This window comes from Trachypithecus francoisi, unplaced genomic scaffold (genome assembly GCF_009764315.1).
Source record: "Trachypithecus francoisi isolate TF-2019V2 unplaced genomic scaffold, Tfra_2.0 Lachesis_group8, whole genome shotgun sequence".
NCBI classification, from domain to species: Eukaryota; Metazoa; Chordata; class Mammalia; order Primates; family Cercopithecidae; genus Trachypithecus; species Trachypithecus francoisi.
In genome coordinates this window covers 58,404,769-58,417,722 of record NW_022681473.1, presented here as the reverse complement: position 1 = coordinate 58,417,722, position 12,954 = coordinate 58,404,769, and the positions used below count along the sequence as shown (strand labels likewise).

Sequence of the window (12,954 nt, the reverse complement as noted above, 5' to 3'; positions counted from 1 at the left end):
TGGCACCACCGCACTCCAGTCTGGGCAACAGAGCAAGACTCTGTGTTAAAAAATGTCAAAAAGAAGGAAGAAAGAAAAAAAATAAGCTGGCTAAGAGGAACTTGCCTGAGAATGGCAAATATCCACAGCTGTGTCTCATTATCAACTAGAGTGAAATATTACTTAACAGGTAGATAGCATATGGACCAATAGAAATTTTTGCTTCTTCAGGAGTGAGGAACCTTTGTGACTCATTACAATTGTTTATAATCATGAAGTGTCTAATGAGTCATAAATGTAAACAGAATTTGGAGAAATGAGCATACACACTTTAAAACCGAGGTTCTGCCACCTGGGCAGACTACCCAGCAAGTAGAGATTAAACTACCAGTCTTCTTCTCCATTCAAAGTGTTTCTTTTACTCATTAATAAACCATGACATATATGTATACACAGCTTCATAATCATACCAAATAAAGTTTAAGTGAAATATCCTTTAAAGGTTGAGACCATAACTTTTTGAACAGAAATAACATGGATTATAAGGCAATATATTGATTTTTGCTGTCTTTATTTTAATATAAAGAACAAATTGTGTGGTAAGACTGAAATTTATTTTCCCACTTTGAAATTAAACCTCTTTAGAAACATTTAGATAAACTGTGAACTAATCTTTAAAATGCTATATTACTTCAACATTTCAAAATCAGCAAGTTTGGAAATTGTATTTAAGTTAATATTAGGAATAATATAACCACTGTTGATAACTAACAATATAGCTAAATAATGTGATACCACAAAACTTGACCCAGATAGTATAAAATATTTATAATTTTGGCTGATTCCCAGATTTATAAGTTTCTGGTTTATAAAGATGCTGGTCATTTATTTAACTCATTTAACTCATATCTATATCTATATCTATAGCCCTAGCTATATATATATTGCTATATATATATACTTTAAAATATTAGTGTAAGTAATATGTCTACAGGAGAATTGTAGGATACTTAGGAAATGCTTTAATTTAGATTTCTCATTAAAGAAATATAGAACCTTTTGTGATCTCAAAAGCCATCATTTGTATTTTCTTCTGAGAGGATTCTGCATTTTTTACTTTCACTTTTGTATTTTCAATTTTTGTAGATACATAGTAGGTGTGTATACTTATGGGTTACATGCAATATTTTGATACAAACATGCAATGCATAATAATCACATCAAGGTAAATGGGGTATCGATCATCTCAAGCATTTATCCTTTGTATTAAATAATCCAAGTATACTCTTTTAGTTATTTTAAAATGTACAATTATTGTTTACTATAGTCACCCTGTTGTCCTAGCAAATACTCAGTCTTATTCATTATTTCTAACTATTTTTTGTGCCCATTAACCATCCCCTCTTCCCCTCTTTCCCCCACTACCCTTCCTAGCCTCTGATAACCACCCTTCTACTCTCTGTCTCCATGAGTTCAGTTATTTTCATTTTTCACTCCCACAAATAAGAACATGGAAAGTTTGTCTTTCTGTGCCTGGCTTATTTTGCTTAATATAATGATCTTCAGTTCTATCCATGTTGTTGCAAATGACAGCATCTCATTCTTTTTTATGGCTGAATAGTACTCCATTGTGTATATGTACCACATTTTCTTTATCCATTCACCTTTTGATGGACATTTAGGTTGCTTCCAAATCTTGGCTATTGTGAATAGTGCTGCAGTAAGCATGGGAGTGGAGATATCTCTTCAATACACTGATTTTCTTTCTTTTGTGTATATACTCCACAGTGGAATTGTTGGATCATACGGTAGCTCTAGTTTTGTTTTGTTTTTTTTTTGTTTTTTTTTTTTTGAGGAATCTCCAAATTGTTCTCCTTAATAGCTGTGTTAATTTGCACTACGACTAATAGTGTAAGAGGGTTCCCTTTTCTCCACAACCTCACCAGTATTTGTTATTGACTGACTTTTGGATAGGTCATTTTTACTGGAGTGAGGTAATTTCTCATTGTAGTTTTGATTTACATTTCTCTGATGATTAACGATGGTGAGCACCTTCGCATATGCCATTTGTATGTCTTCTTTTGAGAAATGTCGATTCAGATCTTTTGTGCATTTTTAATTGGATAATTAGATTTTTTTCCTGTAGTGTTGTTTGAGCTCCTTATATAATATACTCTCGTTATTAACCCCTTGTCAAATGGGTAGTTTGCACATATTTTCTTCCATTTTTTGGCTTGTCCGTTCACTTTGTTGGTTGTTTCTTTTGCTGTGCAGAAGCTTTTTAACTTGATATTATCCCATTTGTCCATTTTTGCTTTGGTTGCCTCTGCTTGTGGGGTATTACTTAAGAAATCATTGACCAATCCAATGTCCTGGAGCATTTCCCCTATGTTTAATTTTAATAGTTAAATAGTTTGAAGTCTTAGATTGAAGTCTTCAATCTATTTTGGTTTGATTTTTGTATATGTGGATAGATAGTCTAGTTTCCTTCTTTTACATATGAATATCCAGTTTTCCCAGCACCATTTACTAGAGACTGTCCTTTCTGCCATGTATGTTCTTGGCACCTTTGTCAAAAATGAATCCACTGTAGATGTGTAGGTTTATCTCTGCATGTTGTATTTTTATTTCTCATTGTGGTAAAATCAAAATCTCAAATTACAGGGCCAATCAGTTTATCTAATGATTCACCTTGATTTAGAATAGGCCCATGAAGCCTATCCTGTTAGTGGAAATGCTCCTTCTCTTGGAAATATCATTCCTCTGTCACCTGCAGTACATTTATATTGATCCTTATAAACAAACAGGTCCTGAAACCATATAGCTTCAGCAACAACTCTCCTGTTATCTCTTAATTTCTAATATATATCAGAAAAATAATCTCATACTCAAAAAACAAAAATAAATTATGAAGTTCTTGAGCAACCTGGAAATTACACAGCAAACATTTTCAGAAGGGAAAAATACATTTACACAGTGTCTCTGAGTTCCTGGGAGTTCATCTTCAGGAGTAGCAGTTCCTCTTTACTGAGAAGTGGCCCCTTTTTCAGGTAATGGCAGTTTTCTGATTCTTGTTTGCTAGCAGGACAGGAGAACTTACTCCAACAGGGCTCAACTCATAAAGAAAGCTCTAGTGTCTTGCATCATTTAAAATCCTACCCTGACCAACTCTCAAACCAAGAGCATATTCCAGGTAGATGGAACATGGGTTCTCTAAGTCGACAGCATCTGTACCATCTTACGGACCTATACCCAATAACAGCCGGTCAGTGCTACAGACAGCAAGCAATAAGGACAACAAAAACATTCATAACTTGCTTACTTTTAAGGAGTTTTGGGCTTTGGAAATTTTTAGCTAAGGTGTCATTCTGGTAGCACTATTAAGAGGAAGTTGTGCAGGCTCCTAAGAAGGACCTAAATATAAGTGATAAGCTAATTTGTCTCCCGTTTTGCTGGTTTATATTTAGGGGTCAGTTTGGAGCCATAATCCTCAGCTTTTGGCTTCCCTTTTGATTGAATCACTGGTGACTGATGTTACATATTAATACAGGTGAGAAAAAACCTCCAAACTCTAGAAAATTAGGAAAGAGTTATATTTTTTATTACTTTATACATGTGAGAGGAGAGTGTTAATGATTTTTTTCTGATTTGAAAAAATCTTTTCAATATTTGTAAAATTTAGGAATTCAGGAATATCAATGTGAATATTACACCAGTGACACAAAGTAAGACAACTGATAAAAAGTACAGACTTAATAGTAAGTAAGGGTTGTTTTCACAAGGCATAGCAATAATTTCTAAAGTCCAGGTCTCTTATAACATTTAATTATTATAATAAAACAAAATTATCCTTATAAAAGATTTTCTGATTTGTAATACTCTCTGCTTTTCTTTGCAGCTGCAGGGAAAAGAGGGAACATTTTGTTTTAATGAGGCTAAGATTTCATACATAAAGAGTTAGGCAGTCCCATAGCTGAAATTCTATCAGCACTAATACAAAAAAAAAAAAAAAAATCTCAAGAAACTCATAACTCATGGGAAGGATACCAGAAAATGAACTACCAACTATTTAATATTTGTATCTACAGTTAGAAACTTTAAAAAATGTTTTCAGTACCATTTTTGCTTCATAAGTGGGATATATTTTCTTTCATTTTTCTTTCTGTACCTTTATGTCCAGAAACTTCCAAGTACTATTGCCTGTTTTTAACTTAAGACGATTATTAGTTATGGGTTGGTGCAAAAGTAATTGTGGTTTTGGGCAAGCTGAGCTTTTTCAGCCTTAGGCTATGTTCTAGGTCATCTATTAAGATCTAATTCTGGGCTTAGGAGGAAGCTTCTCCTGTTCCTTCCTCTATATACCCGGATTTTGATGAAAAGAAACAATTCTTGAGTGACTCAAGTTGGTAAGTAAGGAATACCCAGAGAAATTCCAAATATCAGAAATGCTGCTGCTGCTGCCTGGCTCATTACAATGGGTTAGTATTACTCCCAACCATGTACAAGGCACAAATTGTCTCTAAATATGAGTCTCTCTACATGTGCTTTTTCTGTTTCTCTTAATCTTTAGAAATGGTTTTGTTTTATTTATGATTTACTTATTGTTTTTCACTCTTAAGGACTGGATTCCTCAGAAAACATGGGCTCATAGATAAATGAGTTCACGGGAGACACAGCTTTTGCTCCCAACTTCCTGTCTATTTCTGTTCTGTTTCAGAAGTCAGAGTATAGAAGAATACAGTCATCCTTCAAGCCATATCTTCTAAGTTGTAGTTTGAGGAAATTCCTCCCAGACTAAAAACGATTATCTTTTAAAGATATTTTTGAATGCTCTCAAATATATTTTTATAGGGAATTAAGGGGGTGGGAATGTGATAAACAATCTCTTTCCCTTCCCTCCTTAACTCTGTCAGAGCCTTATGCTTTAGTTAAACAACTTTTTTTCCATGTAGAGAAGTTGGATTTTCAGGCAAGATCCCAAAGATTAGGAAACTTCCTACCTTCGGGCTCGGTGGGTGTTGGTTCTACTTCTTCTCTAAGGAATGGTCATTCTTGTTTTTCTGTGTTGTTTTCCAGGTTGGAATCCTGCAACCTAACTGTATTTTGTTGTCTAAGTATATCTAATGTTCTCATCAGAAGCCAGAGCCTGATATTTCTGAATCTGTCAACCAATAATCTGTTGGACGATGGAGTACAGCTTTTGTGTGAGGCCTTAAGACATCCAAAGTGTTATCTAGAGAGACTGTCGTGAGTGTTTCTGTTTTGTTTTCCATAGAGTCATTTTGCTTGGTTCTGTGTAGCTTAGTTATGATCTGATGGGGGAACTGCTTGGGTCTTGACACTAACTGACTCATTTGTCAATCCTGAATAAGCTCTACATGTATCCCCCTTCTCTTCCTCTACTTCCCTCTCTTTTACTTCACTTTTAGACCTATCATTTTTTTCTGATTGAGCTCTTTACTTTCATTCTTTTCTAAGCTTCCCCTCTCCCCTTCCATGTTTTATATCCTGCAAACAGCTGCAATGGAATTCGTAATTTAAATAGGTTTGTTGAGGTTAATTTTATAGTCAAGATATGGGGGTTACAAGCACCACTGATTTCCCTGTGAAGGAGAAGAGAAGCATGAGCTTTGGGAATTGACAGATCCCTTCTCATCTCTGTTTCTTTTTCAGCTTAGAAAGCTGTGGTCTCACAGAGGCTGGCTGCGAGGATCTTTCTTTGGCTCTCATCAGCAATAAAAGACTGACACATTTGTGCTTGGCAGACAATGTCATAGGAGATGGTGGAGTAAAGCTTATGAGTGATGCCCTGCAACATGCACAGTGTACTCTGCAGAGCCTTGTGTAAGTGTCTTCAAGTTTTATCCTCAATACATATTGTACATTTTGAAATATGTTTAAAATAGTAAAATGTTATGAACACAGTCTGTTCCTTGCTTTTTCCCTGTTATCCTTAATGAAGAAGAAGGTGAAAATGATATTAATAATTGACATTTATTGTGTCCTAACTCTACCCTGGATCATGTGTTAAACATGCTTATTCTGCAAAATAGTATCTGATGCTGTCAAATTGGCCACCCTATTTTGAGGGGCCTCCTTCTACAGATGAGGAATGTGAGCCTTAGGAAGATAATGCACCTTACTTAATATCTCACAAGAAAATGATGAATTCAGAACTAAAGCCTACCACCTATCCTACTCTATAATCTGAGCTCAGAACAGAAATACAGCACTCTGTTGTATGTCTGAATCACATTGTGATTATTCTATTCATTTTTGTTAGATAATTTTCTAAACATTGAATTAATAAGCCAAGGTTTTAATTTGATTAAATATGGTTAAGTTGCCTTCCAGATAGATTGTTTATATTTCCAGCAGCAGTCTGGGGACCTGCACTTTAACACCCTCATTGGACATCTATAATCTTTTTGACCTGTATTAATTAAATAGTTGAAAAGTAACTTTTAAAGTAATTTAAATGTTGAGCATCTTTTCAAGTGTTTTTGATCCTTTATATTTAGGAATTTCCTCTTCATAGGCTGTTTTTTCCTTATGTTTTCTATTATATATGTTATATATTATAGTTATTAATATCACATATACATTATTATTTTATATATATTGCAAACAATTTTTTAGCATGTTGCTTTATTTTTAACTTTATGGTCATTTTTAGAATAGATAAATTTAAAAATTTTTGTGATGTCAAATTCTGCCTCACGACTTCAAGAAGTTTTGTCGTAATTGGAAATACCTTTCTTTTTTAAAAAATACACATATATCATCTCATACTCTTTATGGTTTACTTTTAACATTTACATGTTAAATTATTCCAAATTTATTTTGTTATAAGGCTTAAACTTATTTTTCCCCATGTATCAGATCTATTGTACCAAAGCAATAATGGCATAATATGGATTTTCCTTACTGTTTGAAAATGCCGCTTCTATTACATACAAAGAGTACTTACTTTATTGTGACTACTCTTATTCTACTCCATCTACCTGTTCTTCTAGTCCATGGAGCTACTTCTGCAGTAGAGTACTATGTATATGTGTAATGTAATGAGATTAGCATTTGATTTATTGTAAGAAAAATGCTGAAGAATATGAGTCTAGTTTGTAGCCCAATTTGATGTAAATCTGTTTCCCAAGTGAGACAGGCTGGCAGTGAGGGTGTTTCATCTGAAATGGAATGTTGACAAATAGATAAGGGATCAAATCATGAAATCTTTTCAAAGAGAGAAATCTCTGGACAGTACAGCAGTAATTCCATCTTTCTTCACATTGTCCTTCCTGTAGGCTGAGGCACTGCCATTTCACTTCACTTAGCAGTGAATATCTGTCAACTTCTCTTCTACACAACAAGAGCCTGACACATCTGGATCTAGGATCAAACTGGCTACAAGACAATGGAGTGAAGCTTCTGTGTGATGTCTTTCGGCATCCAAGCTGTAATCTTCAGGACTTGGAGTAGGTTTTCTGTTGCTTTCCTTTTGTGTAGTTTCAACAACAGTGTCTGGGGAGATACTGAAAGAAAGGCTGAGAACTGAGTATCTATCAGAGAAAAGAATATACAGCTGACTTTCCCTCTCTCTTCTGCCTGAGACAAGCTGGGGAAGTCTGCTCATCAGATTTTTGAAAATAATTACCATAGTAATTCTAATAAACTTTCCTCAGGTAATAAGGACCAGAGGCATCAGGCTGAACAGTGGCCATTTTATTCTTTCCTTGGTTGTGCCCCAGTGAATCTACTGTGTGTCTTCTACTTTTAATCCAGAAGCTGAAATTGTTTTCTACTAGTTTTTCTCTTACATTTATGTTTAAACTCAGGTTTATAATTAGGTCGACTTCCAAATAAATTGGGACGGGGATTTTTACAGCATCCTACATTCCACTGCTGAACAGCAGCCATTTTATTCTTTCCTTGGTTGTGCCCCAGTGAATCTACTGTGTGTCCTCTACTTTTAATCCAGAAGCTGAAATTGTTCTCTACTAGTTTTTCTCTTAGATTTGTATTTAAACTCAGGTTTATAATTAGGTCAACTTCCAAAGAAATTGGGAAGGGGATTTTTACAACATCCTACAATCCATTGCTGAACAGTAGCCATTTTATTCTTTCCTTGGTTGTGCCCTAGTGAATCTACTGTGTGTCTTTTACTTTTATCCATGAAGCTGAAATTGTGATCTACTAGTTTTTCTTTTAGATTTATATTTAAACTCAGGTTATAATTAAGTAAACTTTCAAATAAATGGAAAGGGGATTTTTAACAATGTCCTACACATTTTTAAACTCCAACCATTTTCATTAATATTATGTTTTCTCAGTCTGTGAGCAAGTATACATACATATGCATTGCATGTGTATACATAATTTTGATTGCTGTATGGATGTGATTTGGGGTTTCCTTTTCACTTGATAGTATTTCAGAAATACATTTATCAAGGTGTGCATGCTGAGAATAAAGAAGAAATACATTTAAATACTTATTTCAAATTATCTTCTTGATTATTTTAATGACTGTATGGTATTTTGTATTTCATTGCATAAATACTTTGGCCGGCGTGAATCAAGACAGAGGCATCACTTAGCAATCTCAGCTCCCTTTCCTACCAGGGCCTCCCAAGTGACCAGTAACTTTTGTGAGCCATTAAGGGTCTAACCCCAGCATAGTTTTTCAGATCTGTAAAGTCAAGCTCTTTGGTAGACCCAGAAGTATTTGTCGTGACCAGACTGACTCATGATAACTAAACTTCCAAATGAGTTTAATAGTTTAATGTGACAACTATAAACACGAAGGCAATTACACTGTAGAGTCCAATCAATACCTTTACTTACTTTAGGAAAGTGTAGATAATATGGGTTATTTTGTGATTCTCTGGAATTTTGTTCATCATTATTCAACTGGAAGACAAAGATTTACTTAATGGATGTTGTTAAATCCAATGTCTTCATTTAACTACAGAGATACAATTTCTAAGTGACCTATATACTCAAGGTCTTTGCTAGCCAACTTTCTCTCCTTAGCAATGCTGTAAACAAAGCTGTACTTTCTTAGTTACCTTCCAAAGCCTCTGTGCAGACCATGTCAATTCTCTTAACCAATATTTTCAACCAGTATGAACTAGATGCTAAGGAAACTAAAAGTCACTAAGGTGATGCTTTTGTCCCCAAATAACGTAAAATGCTGATTACAGGGAAATAAATATAAAGCAAATTACAATATATTCCATACAGTGTTATAAGGATATGACAACAGTCTCAGGGATTAAGGTTGGGACTTCTCAGTGGAGACAGAGTTACTTTAGGCTAGAAACATGATGAAGATTCTGTTATGTGGGGATATGCTAAACAGAAGGAAAGGAGAGAGAATAGAAGAGAAACAACAACAAATATGGTTTAGTTGGAGAAAAATTCATGTGTGTGGTTAGAAAATAATGTGGGGACAAAGTATGGAAAGAGAAAGCTTGAGGTCAGATTGTGAGTGCGCTTGAATACCACGCAAAGGACCTGGAATAAATATCTTTTTATATGTAGCTTTCTTCTCTGAAGATAATACTTTGAGATGGATTCTAGGAAACTTTTTTCACTTAAAGATATATTAAAAACTGAAAGCACAGAGATCTATTGATTCCTTGGGAAAGCTTATATTCATTTTTTTTTAAGTATTGGTAAAAATAAATGTTTATACCCTTGATTTTTAAAGCTCTGTAGATAACAACCTGTTTGTGGAAGACAACAGTTTTACCTGCTGGTTTCTTCTGCTCATTAAGAAATCCCATCTGTTTTTACTGATAAATTAGACCCTCCCATGTATGTCCTGGATTGTAGATAGAAAAGAGGTTCAAATACCTGGGTGTATCTCCTAGGAGGAAACTTATTAAGCCTCACAATGGAAGGATTCACTTTTCCTATTGTAATTCTTACAGATTGATGGGCTGTGTTCTCACTAATGCATGTTGTCTGGATCTGGCTTCTGTTATTGTATACAACCCAAACCTGAGGAGCCTGGACCTTGGGAACAACAATTTGCAGGATGATGGAGTGAAAATTCTATGTGACGCTTTGAGATACTCAAACTGTAGCATTCAGAGACTCGGGTGAGTTCATAGTTTTCCATTAAGAAAATGATGCCTATTTGGTAGCTAGTATAGCTAGAAGATAATTAGTGTATGGAGAGAGGATACAAACTAAATGGGGCTAGAAGGTAAGTTACTCTCAGAAAAAAGAATCTAATTTCAAATAAATGGATGAATGTACTGCATGTTCTTTACTATAGAAGCCGTATTTCACATTTCTTTGTGTCCCCTTTAGTACCTTGGACAGATGCTTAGTACTCAAGTGGTACCTGGTTTGGGTCTTCCATGTTCTATCATTCTTCAGATAGTCCACTTGTTTTTGAATTAATTTTTTATTAAATTGAAGATTTTTACTAATTATCTTCTATCTGTAAAATACTGTGTTCTTAAGGAGCTTGTAATCTAATAAAATCACATTCTGTGTTGTGGACATTTCTTATGTTCAATTCTGTATTTAGATTTTTGTTTAATTTTGAACTGATACTGGCTAATACATTTTCACTTATACAACATGAATTATTGACCTCAGGGTCAAGAATTGTGCTCTGTGTGTGGGAAGCTCAGACATAATGACATGTATCATCCTTTAGAAATTTAACAGTCTTCCAGAGAAATCTCCCCTGACTCTTCCAAGAAAATGAAGCTTTTATATTTCCATTGACTATATATTTTTATAATAGCAATGACAATGATGTAACTGTTAGGTCTGAGATTTAATTTTATCCTACTTACAACCTAATAAATTCACCTGTTATTGTTTCATGGATGCTAGCCAAAAAACAAAACCAAACTCACAAGACTTATCAGAGACAAAGGACTTTATTGCTTGTAGCAGAGCAAAGCATGAGTATTAGCATGTCTGTGTCAGTTCCTTTTGTCCCCCAAGTCTCACAGGGCTGATGAAGAGGGTCCAGATGGAAGAGGGTCCAGATAGAGATTGAGAGACCCGGGATTTTACAGGAGGCAGTAATAAGCCTGCTCTTTGTCCCTCAAGGTTGCTCATTACAAACGCAACCCTGGAAAATGGCCCAGGTAAAGAGTTGTCAGGGCCTTCTATTTTTGTTAGCAAACATGTAGGGGAGAGAAAGACCTATGGAAGAATATCTCCCCAAAATGTCTACCCATTGTTTCTACACAGTAAAATCTTGGCTTCTGGTGAATTTTCACATAAATATGCTACTCTACTGGCCACTCTCATTAACAGAGATTGGGACCAAATCTGTTCAATTAATCTCATGTACCATTTAATTAAGGCTGCTAATAACAAAACTCCAAGCATGGGATGAGGCCAATGTGTAGTACTGATTTCAAACATTCCCACAGGGGTCTGACTCAGTCAACTGAGTAAGTTCCAGGAAGGACTACTAGGTCTTTTATGCATTAGAACCCATACAAGGGAGTCTAAAATGACCTGCCATTCTTTGATGTCACTGGCAATAAATAAATAAAGATGGGCCAAAAGCAGTCCTCCTCCCCAGTAAAGAGACAGTTAGCAGTCCACTCTTCCCGACAAGCAAACATGTAACTGAAAGGAGTAGAGGTCACTCTAATTTTGGATTTACTGTTATATTTTATTTGGTTAGCCATTGCACTAGTTTGATTAAGCTAGGTGAGCAGTCTCACTGGTAGTTGTAGCTGCCTCATTCTCATACATGGTATATTCCAAGGCTGTTCTGGCATCAAGAGAAGCTTGCAGATTTGTATCGAATTGAAACAAGGTTGTGCTAGTGATTGTATTTGTATACATATGATAAGGCTCCATATTAGGAGGCTGCTATTGATGGCATCAGACAGAGCAAAGCAATTCAGGACCTGCTATGTCTACATTAGATTTTCTGTTTCCATAGTGTATAGACAGGCATAACAAACCAGGCTGTGGGTCAGTCTGTCAGCTGCAGTTGCTGCGTAGACTCCATGGACCACATAATTATTTTGCCAGGCCGAAGTTTTGGATCTAGGAGAAAAAATAGAGCATGAATTGTTCTCCTCACTCGCCACACCTCCAGGTTCTAAGGTGTTCCATTCCAAATATTGTTGCTGCTCTTCCCCTACACCAATGAAATCAGTTTGTCCCATCCTAGTGGCTAGAACTTCATCTGTTCTCCAATTATCCTTTACTTGCATGGAGACCTTCGGTCTGGAGGAATCATACAAATGGGAGAGAGAGAAAAACATCTTTACAATATTTACAGAAACCCATTATATCTTATACATTATATTCCAATTCTATTATTATCTCTGAAATATCAAAGGCAAATTATGAAGCTTTGCAGCCTCTAATCTACCTTTTAAAAATATAGGTAGATGTAACATTCTATTTTATAATTTTCCTATATACTCATTTTTTTTCCTAGCAAAAAGTATTGAAATTTTTCTCCCCTCTGCTTGGTAGGGACATCTTTGTTATAAACCACATTTTCATTGGTGCATGGATCTGTTCCTGGGTTCTGTTTTCTCTTCCACTGACCTGTTTGTAATTCCCAATTCTAACAATGCTGTCTTAATTAATATAGCTCCATAATAAGCCCTGGTACCCACTATAGCAAGTCTTCCCATCTTCTTAAAGAGAATTTTGGCTCTCCTTCCCCTTTACATTGGCAAATAAATTGGAAATATCAACTTATCAAGTTACATACATATGTACTGCCCCCCAACCTACCTATATGTTGGTGTCTTGAATCAAATTGCATTTATTCTATCAGTGAGTCTCCTGATACACCAAAAAGACATATCTCATTTATTTAGGTCTGTCAATAAAGCTTAGTAATTTTTTCTTGAGTGGTCTTGTATTCTGTTACTGATTAACTTTATTCCAAAGTGCTTGCTATATTTCATGCTGTTGTAAATGATTGTTTTAGTTATTTTTTTCATTGTGTTTATACATAGAAACATAGTA

The 12,954-nt window shown here is 35.1% G+C and overlaps 1 protein-coding gene across 1 annotated transcript in view; it reads left to right on the top strand.

Moving 5' to 3' along the window:
- Nucleotides 1-12,954, top strand: part of NLRP14 (NLR family pyrin domain containing 14) — a 51,713-nt gene that overhangs the window by 32,436 nt on the left and 6,323 nt on the right. Inside the window, exons 7-10 of the mRNA XM_033204647.1 lie at nucleotides 5,056-5,226; nucleotides 5,653-5,823; nucleotides 7,281-7,451; nucleotides 9,909-10,079. Of these exons, the coding sequence (XP_033060538.1) occupies nucleotides 5,056-5,226; nucleotides 5,653-5,823; nucleotides 7,281-7,451; nucleotides 9,909-10,079 (684 nt within the window). The remainder of the gene's footprint in view (nucleotides 1-5,055; nucleotides 5,227-5,652; nucleotides 5,824-7,280; nucleotides 7,452-9,908; nucleotides 10,080-12,954) is intronic.